This window comes from Budorcas taxicolor, chromosome 11 (genome assembly GCF_023091745.1).
Source record: "Budorcas taxicolor isolate Tak-1 chromosome 11, Takin1.1, whole genome shotgun sequence".
In the NCBI taxonomy this organism is placed as follows: Eukaryota; Metazoa; Chordata; class Mammalia; order Artiodactyla; family Bovidae; genus Budorcas; species Budorcas taxicolor.
Genome location: NC_068920.1, coordinates 157,175,122 through 157,191,735, shown reverse-complemented (window position 1 = coordinate 157,191,735; position 16,614 = coordinate 157,175,122). Strand labels below are relative to the sequence as shown.

General features: G+C 54.8%; 1 protein-coding gene across 3 annotated transcripts in view; it reads right to left on the bottom strand.

Annotated features, from left to right (window-relative positions):
* Window positions 1–1,905: 1,905 nt before the first annotated feature.
* Window positions 1,906–16,614, bottom strand: part of RALGPS1 (Ral GEF with PH domain and SH3 binding motif 1) — a 300,327-nt gene continuing 285,618 nt past the window's right edge. For 2 of the 3 annotated variants that reach the window (XM_052647831.1, XM_052647833.1), the window contains 6 exons: window positions 11,258–11,338; window positions 9,865–9,970; window positions 7,969–8,061; window positions 7,685–7,790; window positions 7,002–7,093; window positions 1,906–2,638 (listed from right to left, as the gene is read on the bottom strand). In XM_052647831.1, coding sequence (XP_052503791.1) covers window positions 2,609–2,638; window positions 7,002–7,093; window positions 7,685–7,790; window positions 7,969–8,061; window positions 9,865–9,970; window positions 11,258–11,338 — 508 coding nt within the window. In that variant the 3' untranslated portion in view covers window positions 1,906–2,608. Of the gene's footprint in view, window positions 2,639–7,001; window positions 7,094–7,684; window positions 7,791–7,968; window positions 8,062–9,864; window positions 9,971–11,257; window positions 11,342–16,614 lie in introns of all 3 variants that reach the window. The other variant, XM_052647832.1, reaches the window with a different exon arrangement.

Genomic DNA, 16,614 nt, shown 5'->3' with positions numbered 1-16,614 from the left:
TGCTTCCTTCCAGGGTAAGAACCCACCTGGGGACTTTCCCCTTTGGGGTTTGTGCCTAGCCCTCCCTCTGCCCCTGGCTTGCTATGACTGGCAGCATGAAGGACAAACCAATGTTAGGAAGACAGCAAGCGTGGCCCTGAGCCCCTGCTGGGAGAGCCAGGAGCCTTATAGCTTTATCTGCAGGACTCTTCTGTTAAGTTCAAGGTTTGTTACCAGTTCTATAGAGAGTCCAAGCTAGGAATGTTTCCAGGAGGGGACGTGGGATCAATTTCAACTAGAGAGAAGACTAAACACTTTGACAAGAACTGCAATTGTGCTATTTCAAAATTGAGCTCAGAAGAAAACATTTGTGAAAGATAAGGAAAATCTGTAAAGGGCAGGGAATGATCTGATTTAGTGGAGCCTGAAATTTAGAGGTTTTTGGATTGGCTTCTATAATATCTCATGGTGGAAAAACCAGGACAGTTTGAAGAGTAGAGAAACTCAAGGAAAGTAGTTCAAACTTTAGACTTTAAAAAAAAATTACCAGAGACAGTATCAGTTAAAGCATTAACACTGCATGGTTCTGGTGAGAGGTGTTGGGGTGTCTGTTGTGTTCATTCAGACTCCAGATACTAGTTTGAGCAGTTGTTGGTATGAATTAGGTGCGTGCATCCGACCCCAGCTGCGGGAGGGTGTGCGAAGCACCGATGATGGATAAGGTTTGATGGCCTCAACTTCCCCATTGGGCGTTTCTCCCACCACCAAAGTATTCTAGACCTTGTTCCAAAGGAAGTGAGAAACTGAGCACAGTAAGGTGCCATCACAAAATAAGATCCCGATGACAATCACTTTCCTCACTAATATATCTGAATTTTCGGAAAAGTGGTCACCTTTTGATCAAAATACAGAGGTGTTCTTTGGCAGTTTTTAAATTGACCTATTACCATTTAGTGGTTAAGGTGTTGTCCTGAAGCATCTTGCCCAGAAACTCTTTTAAGAGTAGTTTGCTGTCTGATCAGTGTGAGCTCTGAAACCACAAGAGTGACAAGGACCCAAAAATCCAGTCTCTTTCAAAAAATCATTCAGGTTTCCTTCTCAGAATCAGGACACCCAGATTAGAAAAAAGATAGAGGGAAAGAGAAGGAGGAAGAGGGGAGGGGAGAGGGCAGGAAAGGGCTGGGGGGGAGAAGCTACAGTGATAAAGCTACCATAAATAAAGCTAATCTTTGTTCATGACTTTAAATAAAAATGTATTTGTGCAAAGTAAGTCACTTAAAAACATGACAAGGAGTGACAGGTGAAGGACGCTGTTCACCTGAAGAGCTCTCAGCCGAAACCAGAGCTCTGACTGTCTGCTCCGCAGGGCTTTATTCTCTCGTCACCATGGTCATCAACTATTGTGCCCTTGGACTTGGACGATGGAGAATTTGCTGGTGACTGTGTCTGGGGACAAGAATGGGGGAGCTTAAGGCCTCAGTGTCACTCCCAGGCTCCCCAGTGTAATCAGGAATCCCAGAGGCCCCACCCTGGCAGTGGAGGCAGAGAGATGAGGAGGGGAGCGAAAGCCTGGCCCTGCGGGGAGAGGTTGGTGCAGAGTAGCTTCCGTGCAGCAGGTCAGGTCACCGCGTACAGCTGGCCTCGAGAAGCTGGCAGAAAGCGGCTCCCATGCTGGCACAGGGCAGGGTGGGGGGAGGGGGAGGAGCAATGGGGGTGGGGGTGCGCCTTCAGACCCTGCGGGAAGGGGCTGGGAGGAAGCAAGCAGGCTAGCGGCCGGCCCAGTCCATGGTTCCGAAGCTGGGTCCTATCTCAGAAGAGCTGACCGCAACAAGGCCTGGGAGGGCCCAGGGGCCCAGGGAGCAGGCCTTCCGGATGAATAGCACCCATAGGAACAGAAAACAAGACACAATTTAAGGCATTGTTTGTTTACAGTAAAAGAATGCGAGGGACCCTTAACACAGGAGGAATCTGGGCTCTCACTCTGACCTTCCTCAGTGGATGCGTCTATCGCTTAAGGTGAAAGCAGGGCCTCAAAGAGGATGAAGTGTGTGATGTCACGAGTCTTGTGCCAAAATGCATGTTTCTCGGATAGTCCACACTCGCTCGTTTGCACGCACACAGACATGGCACACACACGCAGAGGACGCTTCGGGTGTACAAAATCTGAGGCAGCCCTGTGGGCAAGCGACCCCATGAGCTGGGGTGAAAAGAGCCAGTCCCTAGCCTGTCTCGTCCCTCTGGCCCTCACATGGGGGTCGCTGTCCACTCTTTGTGCAGGAGAAAGCCCTGGGGACCCAACATGGGCCGGGTGCTCCTGATCGCAGCAGCAGCTGGTGGACAGACGCGGGTCCAGGCTGGGTGGGCGGGCAGGCAGGGTGTACAGTCTGCGGACGACCGATCGAGGCCCCGCGAGGTGGTGCTGCAGAATGGGGGGCATGAGGATGGCTGGGGATCGGCAGGTGGACCCCACACCAGCAGAGCTCTCCGGACTGTGAGGCCGTGTCCCCTCAAGTCCAGGTCTGAGTCTCCCAGCACCCCGCCAGCGGCCTGTGCCCCAATGTGCGCTTGGCCACCAGTCCCAGGCTGGGCTCCCAGAGGCCTCCGAAGTCACGCCAAGTCCTGCAGAGACTTATTCAAATGACATAAGGTTTGCAGGTACCTAGAAGAGAAAGCTCAGTCTCTTGTCAAAGTTCCGACCTTTCGAAGGGGACGGGGTGGTGGTGGTGGAGGGGTCCCTAAGGGAAGGGTTCAGGCCTCTCTCAGTCAGTTTGTGAATGAGTGGGTGGGGATGGGGAGAGGACACAGCAATAGTAACAGCCGCCATGTGTTAAGGGGCCACCATGTGCCAGGAAGGGCTCTGAGAACCCCACCAGTATTGTGTCCTGAGTCCTCACAACAACCCCAGGAGGCAAGTACTGGAATTATTCCCATTATAAAGATGAGGAAACAGAGGCTTAGGGAGGTGAAGGACACAGAGATTGAGTGACAAGGCTGTGACATCACCACCCACGCTCTCTACCACTATCCCTGGATCAAAGCACAAATGCATTTGCAGGAAGAGGTGACCGAGCCTGTAGGGTAAGCCCATGCCCCTGGAGAGAAGAGGGGTGGTTAGCGGATGGTAGGAGTTGGCAAGTAGAAGCACAAGGAGAAGGAGGAAGTTTGGGGATGTCAGGAACCCCTAGACCTTCCCATGCTGTGTCCCCAGGACCAGCTCCCAGCTCCCTTTACTGGGGGACCCCCAGCCCCAAGATCACAGTGCTTCTCCTTCCCTTCAAAGCTGCTGACATGCCCCCAGCCCCAGGCCTCCTCCCCAGCATGGCTGTGGGGTTCCAGAAAATTAGATCAGAAGCAATTTCATCAAAAACAAATCCATCTTGGTGTCAATTTGGTCAAAATGATGAATTGGAAAAAATGCATCTCCTCGCACCAGGAGACAGTTACAAGGATGGTCACGGCAGCACTGTTCAAAATAGTGAGAAGCAGGAAATCATTCTCGGGGTCACGGACAGGAGAAGTGATAAGAAATTACAGACAAATGGATCACAGCTACATACACTGATGCAGAGGAATCCTAGGATCATACTGTAGGAGAAAAGCAAGTCACAGAAGAAGCTATGCAGTAATGGCTCTGTGGTTTTAAAAGAAAATTTAGAAAAATGTACCCCAGGGACTTCCCTGGTGGTCCGGTGGTTAAGAATCTGCCTTGCAATGCAGGGGACATGGGTTCAATCCCTGGTCGGGGAACTAAGATCTCACAGGCTGCAGGGCAGCTAAGCCTGTGTGCTGCAACTACTGAGCCCATGCACCACAACCAGAGTCTGCGCGCAGCAACGAAAGATCCGCGTGCTGCAACTAAGAGCTGACACAACCAAATAAATACACGAATGAATGAATGAATGAATGAATGAATGAATGGTGAACATTAAAAAAAATCAAAAGTGTACCCCAGATAACACATTAAGAAATCAAATATGTGTGGTAATGCTTTAAAGGAACAGTAAACAAACAAATCAGGAATGCAGTTATGGGGTATAAGTAGGTGGGAGGGAGACAGAATTAGGAAGACACCCCTGGGAGGGAGGTGTTCTGAAGCCTGGGGAAGTCTCGCCATTAGGCTGGGTCGGGGGCACATGGTTATTTGCTTTATTGCTGTGGTTTACACCTTATATACATGCTATCAGTAAGTTTAAGCGTACTCGCTATTGGGCTTCCCTAGTGGCTCAGCGATAAAGAATCCACCTGCAATGCAGGAGACGTGGATGAGGGTTCGATCCCTGGGTCAGGAAGATCCCCTGGAAGAGGGCATGGTAAACCATTCCAGTATTCTTGCCTAGAGAATCCCATGGACAGAGGAGCCTGGCTGGCTACAGTCCATAGGGTTACAAAGAGTTGGACATGACTGAAGTGACTTAGCACACACACGCGCGCACATATTTCCTATTAACACAGACGATTTTAAGAAATGCAATTCCACAAAAAAGTCATCTCAGGCACTGAGAGTTTCAGTGGGAGAAGATGCATTTCTGTATCATCCTTCTCTGCAGCCCCTTTGTATGCCATCGCAGGCAGGTATTGTGGCTTGTTTCAGTAATCCCCTCCTGTGGAATATTTAGTTGTTGCCATTTTTATTACATACAGCAGACAGCAGGAATATTTGGTTGAAAGTAAATTAGAGATAAAAAGTATTAAAAAATAGAAGACCTTCTCCCTTAGGTCTAAAAACTGGACAAAAATACTTCAATGTTGCAAAACCTTGCTGCGGGAAGACCGCATTTGCCAGACATGGCATGCAATCCATTTGTCCACACTAAACACCTCCCCTGCTAAGTGGGTTTGACCCAGGTCCCTGCTACCGCTGTGGGGCTGCTGCCTCCCTCAGGCCGCCCCCCCCCCAGCCCCCCAGATCAGGGCATAGGCTCTTGTTCAGGGCAACAATCCCGCTCCTGCCTGCCCATCCCCTCAGAGCCACGACTGTCTTCGTGGGGCAGACACCGAGGAAGGGCCTGCCTCTCTCTCCGCCCCACCGTCTGTGTGGCCCACTTCAGGGCTTCGGTTTTTTGTCACTCCTCGGAGCTCCCTGGGTACAGGTGAGCTTCAGGGCTGTGCCCTCAGAGCCAAGGAGGGGCCCCGCAGGCACCGCCTGAGCAGAGCAGAGGGCAGGAGGCTCTTCCTCTCCTAAGGTGATCTGAGGTGGCACCTTGTTCATCACCTTGAGGTGACTGTCAACCCAGGACCCTGGTCTCCTCATCACGGGGATGGGCAGTTACATTTGCTTAATATGAAAAACATGCTCTAGGAACCTCAGAACTATAGTCTCCTGTGTGCTGTTTCACTAATGCTACACACACCACCATGCATACGATCAATACGCATGTGTGTTTTAATACAAATGAGATCATCCTGCCATGCATTTTTACACTTAAGCTTTCTCATTTGTGACTTGCAGCACCCACATCAGGGGCTGCACAGTAGGGACATACTGAGGGTCAGCAAGGTTTCCAGTGGCTTTTCTTTCTCTCTTTCTAAGGACAACACTGCAGTGAACACTCTCACCACAAGCCTGTGTGTGTATGTATGAGCATGTGCCCAGGGACAAATTCCCAGCAAGTGAGTGGAAGGACTCAAATGCAATTTATCTTGAGTTTCCCTGTGGGGCCTCAAGGTTATCCCTGTGTTGGTCTTGCCCTCCTGCTTCAGTTTGTCGAGGACTTTCTGCTGTTTCTGCCCTTCGAGCTTCTTATCATGTCTAATTTGATCAGCTTGAATACATGTCCACATCTATGTTACAGAGGAAAATCCTGAATGGGCCCACACTGAGCCCAGAATCACGGGACATGCCACTAGAGACCTCCCTCTGCTTCGTGACAACCAGCCTGGGGACTGAGAAGTCTATGACTGAGCTGCGACCAGCACCACGGAAGCCCTGGCCCTCCTGGCCCCACACGTCTGGTGTGGCCTCCCCACCACCATCCTCCTCCTCAAAGCTGCCTCCCTCTAGTCCAGCCCCGATGCTGGCTCTCTAGACAGAAGAGAGGGACCCAGCTCCCCCGCCCCCACCCTCTTCCAGCTCATCCGGGGAAGAGGTCAGGGAAGTTCAGGGCCGAGAGCATTGGTTCTGGTCCCAGAGGCCCACACGCTGCCTGGGCTGGTGTGAGGGCTGGGCGGCCACCTCTCTCACAAGCCTGGACAGTGGAGTCTCTGCTTCCAGGCCTCTGGCTCGATGGCAGGAGGCTGAGCAAATCAGGGGCCCTGGGGATGCCTGCGGTGGAAGAGCTCAGGGCAGGCAGGTCTAGACTCTGGCGTCAGGCAGGAGGGGGTGAGACCTCACTCACCAGGGGGCCTTAAACCAGGGTCCACCACTTTGTGAGCCTCAGTGACCTCAGCATAAAACGGGGACAATTTGGGAACCTACCCCACAGGGATGCTGGGAGGATTTGGCCAATTCCTGCACATAAAGCATCTTGCCTCAAGCCTGGTCCTGGGAGGGGTGGCATGGGGGTGGGAGCGAGCCTCAAGCCAGGGCCTGGCAAACCAGCAGTCCCATTGGTTCAAACATGCTCAGGAGTGGGGAGCCCCACTCACCAACAGCCATGGTTGGCCCTCAACAAGTTAGCTATTATCCTTATTCCTAAGGGTTGTGGGGGGCAGGGAGACCCTTTGGTCAGGTTGGAGGATGCCCAAACATCAACTTTCAGGGGGATGACCTCAACAGATGCTGTAGCCTGAGCCATGGGGCAGTACCCCATCTGCCACCTGTCTCTGATGGGATGTTTCTGTGGTGTTTCCTTTAATAGGAAAGATACGGGAGACAGGTTCAAAGTTCTAGTCTGAAGCTGGGCTTAATTGTAAGCCAGGTGGGGGGTGCCCTGTCTCATGGGGAAAAGCTGATCAAAAGAGAGTCCCTGGGAGCCTAGCTAATAGTCTCTGGGGGAAGGAGGAAGGTGTGTTTTCTGTGGACCCTTGGCCCCGAGGGTGGGAGCGGGTATTTCAGGGGATAAGCAGGACTTCGGTGACTTTACCTGAGGCCTGTTGCTTTTACAGGCATCATCCAAATGCTTGTGCCACAGGATTGCATGGAATCGGGAGCCAGTCTGGAACTTGTAAACATTGCCTGGTGGTGGAAAGGCCACTGGTTGAGAGGAAGGTCACATGGGAGGGTCTGCCCATGGTGTGAAGATAAGCATGAACCTGGGTGACTGCTCTGGGGAAGGTCAGGAGCAGCCAAAGTCGGGGCGTGTGGAGCAGAAGCCTTCTGTGCCCCTCCCGCCCCCTTCTCTCTCAACCATTTTCCCCGCCATGGTGTCTTGGGCTCTGGTGAAGCCCGTGGGTCCTTCTGAGAATAATGTGTCAAATGCATAAGATAAAACAGACTTCTCCAGCTTCAAAGTCACTGCCTCATCCAGCATGATGCCATTTATTCCAAGACCCCAAAGCCACAGCTCCAGGGGAGATGGGCCCCAGCAGCCACAGCTGAAAAGGATTCCGACAGCCACGTGCCACGCGCACTGCTCAGTGGACACACCCACCACGGTCTAAGCAGCTTTTAGGGACTAATGGGACCCTGTGAACATCAGAACCTAACGTGAAGGGAAAGCAGCAGCCTCAAAAGTCCCTACTTTTGTGCGTTTCAAAACGCACATTTAGCCGCAGAAGGAACAGGGCAGAGAGGGGCTGCAGGCACCAGCTCTGGCCTGTCGCCTACCTTTGTCGGGGTTATTCAGCTGGAATATGTCCGGGTGCTCAGGGTCGTCGGGCAGCTGCACCATCCAGCCCACGATGGAGACCTTCTTGCCAGGTGTGGATTTATACTGCAGGGGAACAACAGCATAGCCGGGAGGCCTGTGCCCTCCACTCCCGTAGGAAGGCCCACCTGGGCCAGGCAAACTTCCCTCCCATCCCCACCACCTTTCCCCACCTTCCCCTCACACCCCTAGCAGTTCAAACTACATGAAGGCCCAGCACAGGGAGTTCTTTCATGGAACATACGTGTTTTCTGTCTGTGCCCCGCAAGGACTTGGCTCCGTAGTACAGGAGGGTGGATCCTGAGAGTATTACCCAGTACCTGGTCCATGAAGACAGCTAGGGAGGAAGGGGAGGCAGAGTGACAATGTCGCAAGTGGCAGGGGTGGAGTCCCCAGGCTGCCTGATTAGAGACCCAGGCACATGGGTGGAAGGGCAGCCCCTTCTTCTGAGCGGGGCCAGCGTAGGCCTCCTCTCTTCCCTGCCCTCCACCCCTCGGTGCCACTCCACCAGGGCCCAGAGCAGCCAGCGAGACTCCTCAGCAGATCATCAGCCCCAGCCCTCCCTCCCCTCCTTGGCTCCTTTCCTCCCAGAGCCTTTCCTTTTCCCACCACATTTAGTGCCAAGGCATAACTTCTATGAGTTCGGGTGACCTGAACCCAAGAAAGTCCCGGGGAAAAATGGACAAGTGGAAACCACAGCTTGGAAGAACTGGATTGTCTGTGATGGGCACTCTTGGCTGAGAGTTAATGGCAGCACCTCGAAAGCATTTATGGCTAGAAGGGGTGATGCCCAGCAGGGCCAAACTGCTGGTGTAGCTTTTGTTTCTCTAGGCATAAGGCCTGGAATCCCCGGTTTGGGGCTGCACTCATTGGTTTGGAAAAGCCAGTCTGCAAAAGCGAAGCAAATATCCCATCGTGGAAGGATAGGGGTTCAGCAGATCGCCCTGCATCACAGCCTGGGGGGCTTCTCTTCACACTGGTAGGGGCAAGGGTACTGCGTTGTCTCAGATGATGAAAGCAGTGGCTTTCAGACCTTTTTGACAACACCCCCGCCAAGTGTGTACAACACACAAGCATGGTGTTGTGTGTTGAACCAAAAGAAGCTTCATGAAACCATACTCATCTTCATTATGTGTAAGAAACCCCGACATTTTCCAGTCTATTCTATTCAAAACTATGGGTCAGGACCCCCTGGACTGCCCTCATCGCTTTACCAGTGGGCCAACCAGCATTTGGGACAGCAGTGCTTTTAGGACATGTCTCGCTCTGGCTTCAGGATGACTGGGGCCTGGATGCAGGTACAGAGGGTGGCAAGCAGGTCTGTACAGCAGACCAGATACAGGGCCTCACGTTGCAGGATGCTGCGTGACACTGAGTCCAGGGGGCAGAGTGTGGCCCAGGGCTGGGGCGAAGATGCTTCTCCTCACCCGAGAACCTCCTGGGATCCGAAGATGGGGACCTTTTAGATTGGCTCCCAGACTAGGGGCCTGGCATCATCATGCTGGGCGTCAGTGGGAAGGGGCGTCTCCAAGTGGCCTCATGGGCAGTGGACGGGGTCAAACAACAACCAGAGACGGAGAGGGAGGCCAGAGCAGACACTGGCAGATGCTGCCTGGAGACTCAGCTCACAGGCGGGTTTGCGGGCAGCCAGTCCTGGGTGTCCCAAAGAACAAACAAAGAGGCCTTTGCAAGGGGCTGAGGGGTCATGGAGCCAGGGGCCTCTGGGTTCGGCACACGGTGACCTGGCGGCTAGTGCTGGAGCCTGAGAGGCCTCTCGATCCCTGGTCTCTGTCTTTTCCACCACACGTTTCATGATGGTGCTGAGCAGGGAGGCTACCTGCACTGGTGATACTTTCCAGGCCGTGCTGACCATCTCAGGCACAGCATCCACCCTGACTCCCGGGGCCTCCAGGCTTCCACCTGCCCTCAAGATAATCACACGGCGTCATCCACTGCCTGCTCACTCTGTGCAGGGCCACACACATGACCTTCCTGCCCAGTCCTCCAGGAGGTAGGGACTATTTTATCCCAATTTACAGATGTGGAAACTGAGGCCCTGCCCACTCTGTGGCGTGGCCAGGGCTGGGACCCTGGTTGGCCTGTCTCTGGAACCCTTGCCCTCCCTGCCCTTTGCACTCACCGCGGGCTTTCGTCCCTCCTTCAGCAGAGTTTTCCTTCTCAGAGGCCCCTCCATGGTGGGGGCTGCCGCAGAGCTCCCCAGCGTACAGATGCATGGACCAGTGGGGCTGGGCAGAGGGGGAGAACATGGGTCAGACATCACCCAGAGGAGCTGGGGTCAGGCACCCTCTCACCCATGGGGCCAAGAAGCCCCCCACTGCCAGGTCCAGGATGCCACCACAGACCGAGAACTCAACAGGGCTGGGCCAGGCTGGGAAGGGAGGGCTCTGCGGCCACAGAGAGCCTGAAGGAGGACGGCTCTGGGCTCGCCCACATGCCTCGCCCTTGTCTTTCTGAGCGCTGAGCAGCTCTAGACTTGGGGACCACGCTCGCTCCCTGTAACCCAGCTCCTAGCGTCACCCACACTGTATCCTGCTTCCTTTCCCCCTGCGGATCTTGGGACCGTGCAGCACCCGCCCCTCCTTGTGTTGGCAGGAGCTTGGGAGGAGCAGTGAGGAAGCAGGAGGGAAGGGGGCGGGTGGGGGGACCCCAAACCCCAGGCCCCCAAACCCCAGACCCCGCACCTTTGCCTCAGGGCGCCTGTCTCCCCTCTGCCACGGGGATTAGAGCGCCACCTGCAGGTGAGGAGGCCCAATGCAGCGCCGGCCCAGGCCTCCTTCCGAAGCCCTGGCCTCGGCTCCCTGGATGGCACCTCCTTCAACGCAGCACCTAAGCCAAGCTGCTATCCCTCGGCATCCCAGAATCACTGATCCCACGCCCTAAATATGCAGGACTGCCCAGCTCAGCCACCCCACCCCTCACCTTTCGGCATAACTTGGTCATCCATTGAGCAACTGCCCGACCCTCTACTCTGGCCTCCCTGCGTCCACTCTTGCCTTCCACACGCTCTGCACACCGCAGCCAGGATGACCTGGGTCCTGCCACTCCCTTCCCTCTCCATCCCTCACCCCTTCCATCCCCCTCCCCCATGCAACCCCCCCCAGAGCCTCTGAGACCACCCTCCTCACCGCCTTCTGGACCTGGCTCTGGTCCACCTCTCTGCCTCACCCGGCACCCTCTCCCGTCTCTCACTTCTTACAACTTGGACTCTCCTTCACTCCTGGAATCGCCCTGCTCCTGCTGCCTCCTGACCCCATGGACTGTCCTTAGGCTGTGGGTCTTCTTACCCCGATGCCTTCTTTCCCTTTATCTGGCTAGTTCCTATCTTCCAGGCTTTTCTCCAGGTTGACCTCCTCTCTGGACCAGTGGCACCCATGATTTTCTATTCCATTTCTGTCTCAGCCCCATGGACCGAGGCAGAGGCTGTATTCGGCAGCCTCGAACACAGTGCCTGGCGCCCAGCAAGCGCCCTGGAACTACTTGTCGAGTAAATGATCAGATGAGTAAATGAGTACCTGTAGACGCAGCTCCGGGTTCTGGGAGAATTCCGGACTGGAACGCGCCAGTTGGGCCCCAGCGTGGCATAGAGACGTCCCCTGCTTCAGAGGAAAAGAGCCGAGTTTTAGCAACAGCCTGGGAAGATGAGCCCCTCGTGGAAGAGGTCAGGCGCTCCGGAAACCTCAGCCCCAACTCCTCCCCTGGCCTCCTTGTTCACACTGCAACACATCCGGGGTCCACCTCGAGCACAACATCCCTGGAGCCTCCATCAGCGCGGGTCCCCAGGCCTCTGGGTAAGTGCTTCCTCAGCCGTAAGTGTTCAGCTTTCTTCCAGTGACAAGGGGATGACTAAAATCTGGGCACACCCCTCATCCCAGTGTGAGGAGAAGAGAAAACACTGTGAGTGAGTGTGAAAGTCGCTCAGTCGTGCCTGTAAAGTCCCAATATTCCATGGTCAATCCAATTAAAAGTGTACACTCATGGACACAGAACTGCGGGCTGTCCTGCATGTTGGCTCAGGGTGGAGGGGGCGGGGCACGTGTAGCATCAGTATCCCCCAGGTGCTACTGAATTCCTCCATTTGCTGTGTCTTTTCCATCAGACAGGCTCCTTGCTGGCCCCAGATGGTCCCAGCAAACCTGCTCTGTGATCCGTTTCAGGGTCTAAGATTTGGTGCTCCAGAACCCTCCGTGGGCTCCTATCTGGCCTCTTTCTCACCCGTAGTTCCCCTGCAGTGAGCCTTTCCAGGGGAAGGTGTAGCGTCCAGGGCAGGTAGGGAGCTGAACCTATTTGGGTGTCAGGCTTCCATCTCTCTCTCTTTGCCCTTTCCTCTCTTAGCAGAATGGCTTCCTGTGTCTACTTGGTTCTCAGTCTTCTCCCGACCTCTGCAGTATGGTCTGCTGCTGCTCCTGTTCAGTTGCTAAGTTGTGCCTGACTCTGTGACCCTGTGGACTTCAGCCCATCCGGGTCCTCTGTCTGTGGGATTTTCCAGGCAAGAATATTGGAGTGGTTGCCATTCCCTTCTCCAGGGGATCTTCCCGACCCAGAGATTGATCCCCCATTTCCTGCTTGGCAGGTAGGTTCTTTACCACTGAGCCACCAGGGAAGCCCACAGCATCATAGTCTGTCCCTGGGCTATAGCCCTCCAACAATGATGCAACTCAACTTATAAAGCCAGACAAGGTCCGCACTCTCTTTTCAGCTATTCCCTCTACTGTCCACTGCCAGTCCCAGGCTCCTGCACGTTGCCCTGTGGCGCTGGACACCTGGTGGTGCGGGGATGTCCTCATTCATCACAGCAGGCGCATAACACCATCTCTGAGCTCAGGTTCCTCTGAGGGGTGGCTGCGTTGCTCCCTGCCCCTCCATCCTCTGCTCAAGAAGGAACAGTTCTTGATGACAATCTTGGGTTTGTTGTCCAGAGGCCCAAGCTCAAGGTTGATGGGAGTCTGATGGTCATCCAGGTCGACTGCCCTGGGACCCTGTCCTTCTCATCCGTCAGCCACTCCTCTGTAGGTGACAAAGAGCTGCAGCATGTGCTCGGTCCCCCAAGTCCTCAAGTGTAACGAGTCTCAGCCCTTTCCCCAGCCAACCCTCGTGATATGATGGCTGCAGGCCCACCCCGCCCCCACCGTGCGCTCAGAGGCCCTGGCACCTTCAACCCCTGGCCCACAGGCCAGAGTGCCTCTTCTCTTTCTTCACAACTGGGTGTGACACAGCCCTGTGCTTGAGCAGGCTGCACAGGGGCTTAGAGACTGCCTCCGGGCTTGCCTCTTTCCCAGCCATGGCCGGGATCCCTTATGAGGCAGGGCAGGGTCTGACAGTGAACTTTTCTGCAGCGACACTCCTGGGCCCAGAGGATGCCTCCTGGTTTGATGTGTATTCCTGCTCTGAGCTCTGATCTCTCTGGAGTTGAGGATGGAGCCTCCCTTTGCAGAGCTGGATCCTTTGTCCCCTTCTCCACATTTCTTCTTATGAATCTTTCTCCCGGCATCCCAGGAAAATGTATGACAACGGGACTGTTCCAAGACAGGGCCACGTGGTGGTGGGCGCTGCCGCCTTCTCTCCCCTTTTGTGAGACAATCTGTGGCTGGCAGGACTGACCATTGATAGAGAGCTTTAAGACTTCTGTCCTCCCATGGACAGAGGAGCCCAAGGCTACAGTCCATGGAGTCGCAAAGAGTTGGACATGACTGAGCGACTTCACTTTTCTTTCCACTTTAAGACCTGCATCTTCCAACCAGTCTAGCCTTCTAAGCAGTCTTTTCTCCTTTTCTTCCTGAAGGAGTGAGTGACCCAGAGTGCAGTGGACTGGCAGGATGTGCAGGGATGCCAGGGGTCACTGGGGTGGCTCATGGGAGAGTCACTAGTGAGTGACCACTCCGGTGCATCAGGCCATTGATTATCTCATGGGAGCTTTGTTTTAGCATCGCTGAACGGGGACCTGAGGCTGTTATGTGAAGACACTGAACCGAGGCACATTCAAAGCCAGGGTTTGAACTCAGGTGTGACCAACTCTCCAGGCTCCTTCCACACTGTTTAGGGTGGGAGCCAGGCTGAGTTGTCACATTTGGAGGAGTGTGCCAGGAGGACTGGGCCCGTGTTTGGAGCCAGCAGCCTGTGGGTGGCTCCCTGGCCTTCTTACTGGTTTCTGCCACAGCGCACAGTCAACGGGCTCGGTCAGTGTCTGTAGGCGGGATGAGCACAGATTCTTAGACCCCAGGTCTCCTGGGGTGGGGCCACCTCCCAGGTCCATTGGACCCCCCGACAGAGTCTTCCCCTGGTGGTCTGGGCTGCCTGGCACTTAAGAGCAGCTGCCACCAATCGCCTGCTTACCATGAGATGGCTGAGTGCTCTCATATGCTGCTCCTCCCAGTTCTGTGGGGGGAGGGGGCACTGTTCTCACCCTGTCTTAGATGAGGAAACTGGGGCTCCAGGAGGGGAAGCCACCTACTGGCCTGTCATTAGGGATGGGGACACATGTGCTTACAAAGGGAGGATGTCTTTCCCACAGGAAACCGAGTGCCCGTGTCAGTCGAGCTGCTCCAAGTCGCGGGGCTTGGGGGCTGGGGGTCAGAGCCCACTCTGCCTGGAGCCTGCGGAATGACCCTGGCCTTGAAGGGCAGTGGAATGATGACTTTCTGCCAAGGCCAGCTTTTAGGAGACTAGAGGCAGGGTGGTGGCTAACCTTTCCGCCCAAGGCAAGCCTCGCCAGGCTGGAGGAGGGCTGTGGCAGGTGGGTTGGCTCTGGCTAGGCCTAGTACAGAAGAGCCAGGATCTTCAGCCACTGGAACCAGACCATCTGATCACATCCCTGCTCTGAGAATGTTATTTGAATGTTCAGGACCAGAAAATGCAAAACGAGAGGGCAGTGGTATTTGGTGAACTCCAGAAATCATGGGACTTCTCCAACTGACACGGGGAGCTCCCAACTCTAGAATCACAGACACCTTTTCCAGCAGCATGCTGGGAACAAGTGGCTGAACAGAATGCATCCTAGGAAGGCCATTCTACGGGCCTCTCTTGGGGACAGATCTTGGTGGGGTGGAGGCCTGCAGTTGACCACCTTCCTCGTGAGAAGTTTGGTTGGGGGAAGATGTGGGCTCACAACTAAGCAGAACCTCAGTCCCAAAGGGTGTTCAAGAAGATGATGATGAAGAGAAGGAGGATAAAGATGATGGGATGATGGTGATGATGGGATGGTGAGTACCAGGTGCTAAGCAGTCCTGGGTCGTTATCCTGTTTTATCACAGCACTGTTCTTATCCCTGCCTTATAGATAAGGATTCTGAAGCTTAGAGAGGTGGAGTAACTTGCCCAAGATCACAACACTGGGAAGAGAAAGATGGGAGGTGCCAGTGAGGTGGAAGCAGCCAGGGGCCTGCCTGGACCAAGAGTATCCTGAGAGTTCAGAGCGGCCGAGACAGGTCTGAAAGGCAGCTTTCCCTCAACACATATTAGGTGGTAGGTATCTCAGGGGTTAAATTTCATAAAGCTCTGAGTCCCTGTTGCTGGTCCAGGAATGGGGAGCAGGGAGGAGCCTTGGGTAATAATCACACTGAGGCCTCAGTAATCTTGTCTTAGCAGAAGTAGCACACCACCTCCCCAATTCTGTCTTACATACACAGAGACCCTGGTCAAGTGTTCCCGTGGAAGGGTCCAGATGATGCTGTTCATCAGCAGTGTTGACCTGCACCAGCAAACCCTTGCCCACTGGGCCGGAGCTTGGCCCTGGCCACTTCCTAATGACTCATCCTCATCTGCAGGCAGGAAGCTGCCTTCCTGAGTCTGCTCAGCCATGCTAAGGACCACACATGTCCCCCAGCTGTCAGCCCCCTGGCGGGAACCTGCAGCAGGCTCTCTGCTCTGCAGGCTTTCTGCAACTCTCACCAAGCAGAGATGCTGAGCCCCGACACACAGGCACCATGAGATACCTCGTGCTCCCTTGATGATGATCACAGTGTCCCGCGGCCCCTGGGATTTTCTTTCCACAAGGAGGCACTAACCGAGCTTGGGCAAACCAGCTAAAGCCCACCACTGCCTCCCTGCCCTTCCCTGCACGCCTCCTCCATCAGCTGCTGAGCCCCAGAGACCCATCACCAGTACACGGGCCACGCAGCCATGGCCACCCCCGCCCTTCCTGAGCCCGTGCCTGCCTGAGGAGGGGGCACCAGCCTGGGAGACCAAGAACACCCATCAGCAGCTCCCAGATGGGCAGGGGAGGCCCGGGTGGGCTGGCATCCCCAGCGCTCTTCAGCCCCCTCCCCATGCTCGGTCCAGCCCTGACCCCGGTGTCGGGGGCTCACACGGTCACCCACTTGTTGCCCAGGCTTAGTCCTCTGGGCCCTAGGACATCCCTTCCAGCAGCTTTTATTAACGGACTTTTGCTGCCTAGGAGTCACATTCTTCTCTGGGTAGTGTCCCTGATCCACTGAGTGGGTCCCTAGGAGCTCTATTTGTACTGGATGCTTAAGTAAGGGGACAGAACAACCCCTGATCCAAGCCAGGTCAATCAGGTTTTATCTCTGGCAATGAGGAATCAGATAGGAGAGGCTGACAGTCAGGCTCTGCAGCTCAGTGAAGCTCTAACATGTAAACTTGGACGCTAAGAGGCATCCCCAATGCGAGCTGAGAGGTCTAGAAATCTGGGCTGCAGACACAGCGGAGAGCACAGTAGATATGCACAGAGAAGAGTAACATGAGATGGAAGAAGGGGCCTGCCCACCTTGCAGGTCCCGACCCTGAGGGGCTGTAGGTGCTGGACACAGAGGTCATGGGCAGAGATTTCTCAGCTACCTGGGAAGCCGTGGCAGCTAGCTGGCAGGGCCCAAGGTCAGGGTCAATCAAAAGGTCAAGGACTCTGCCACTCTTCTCTC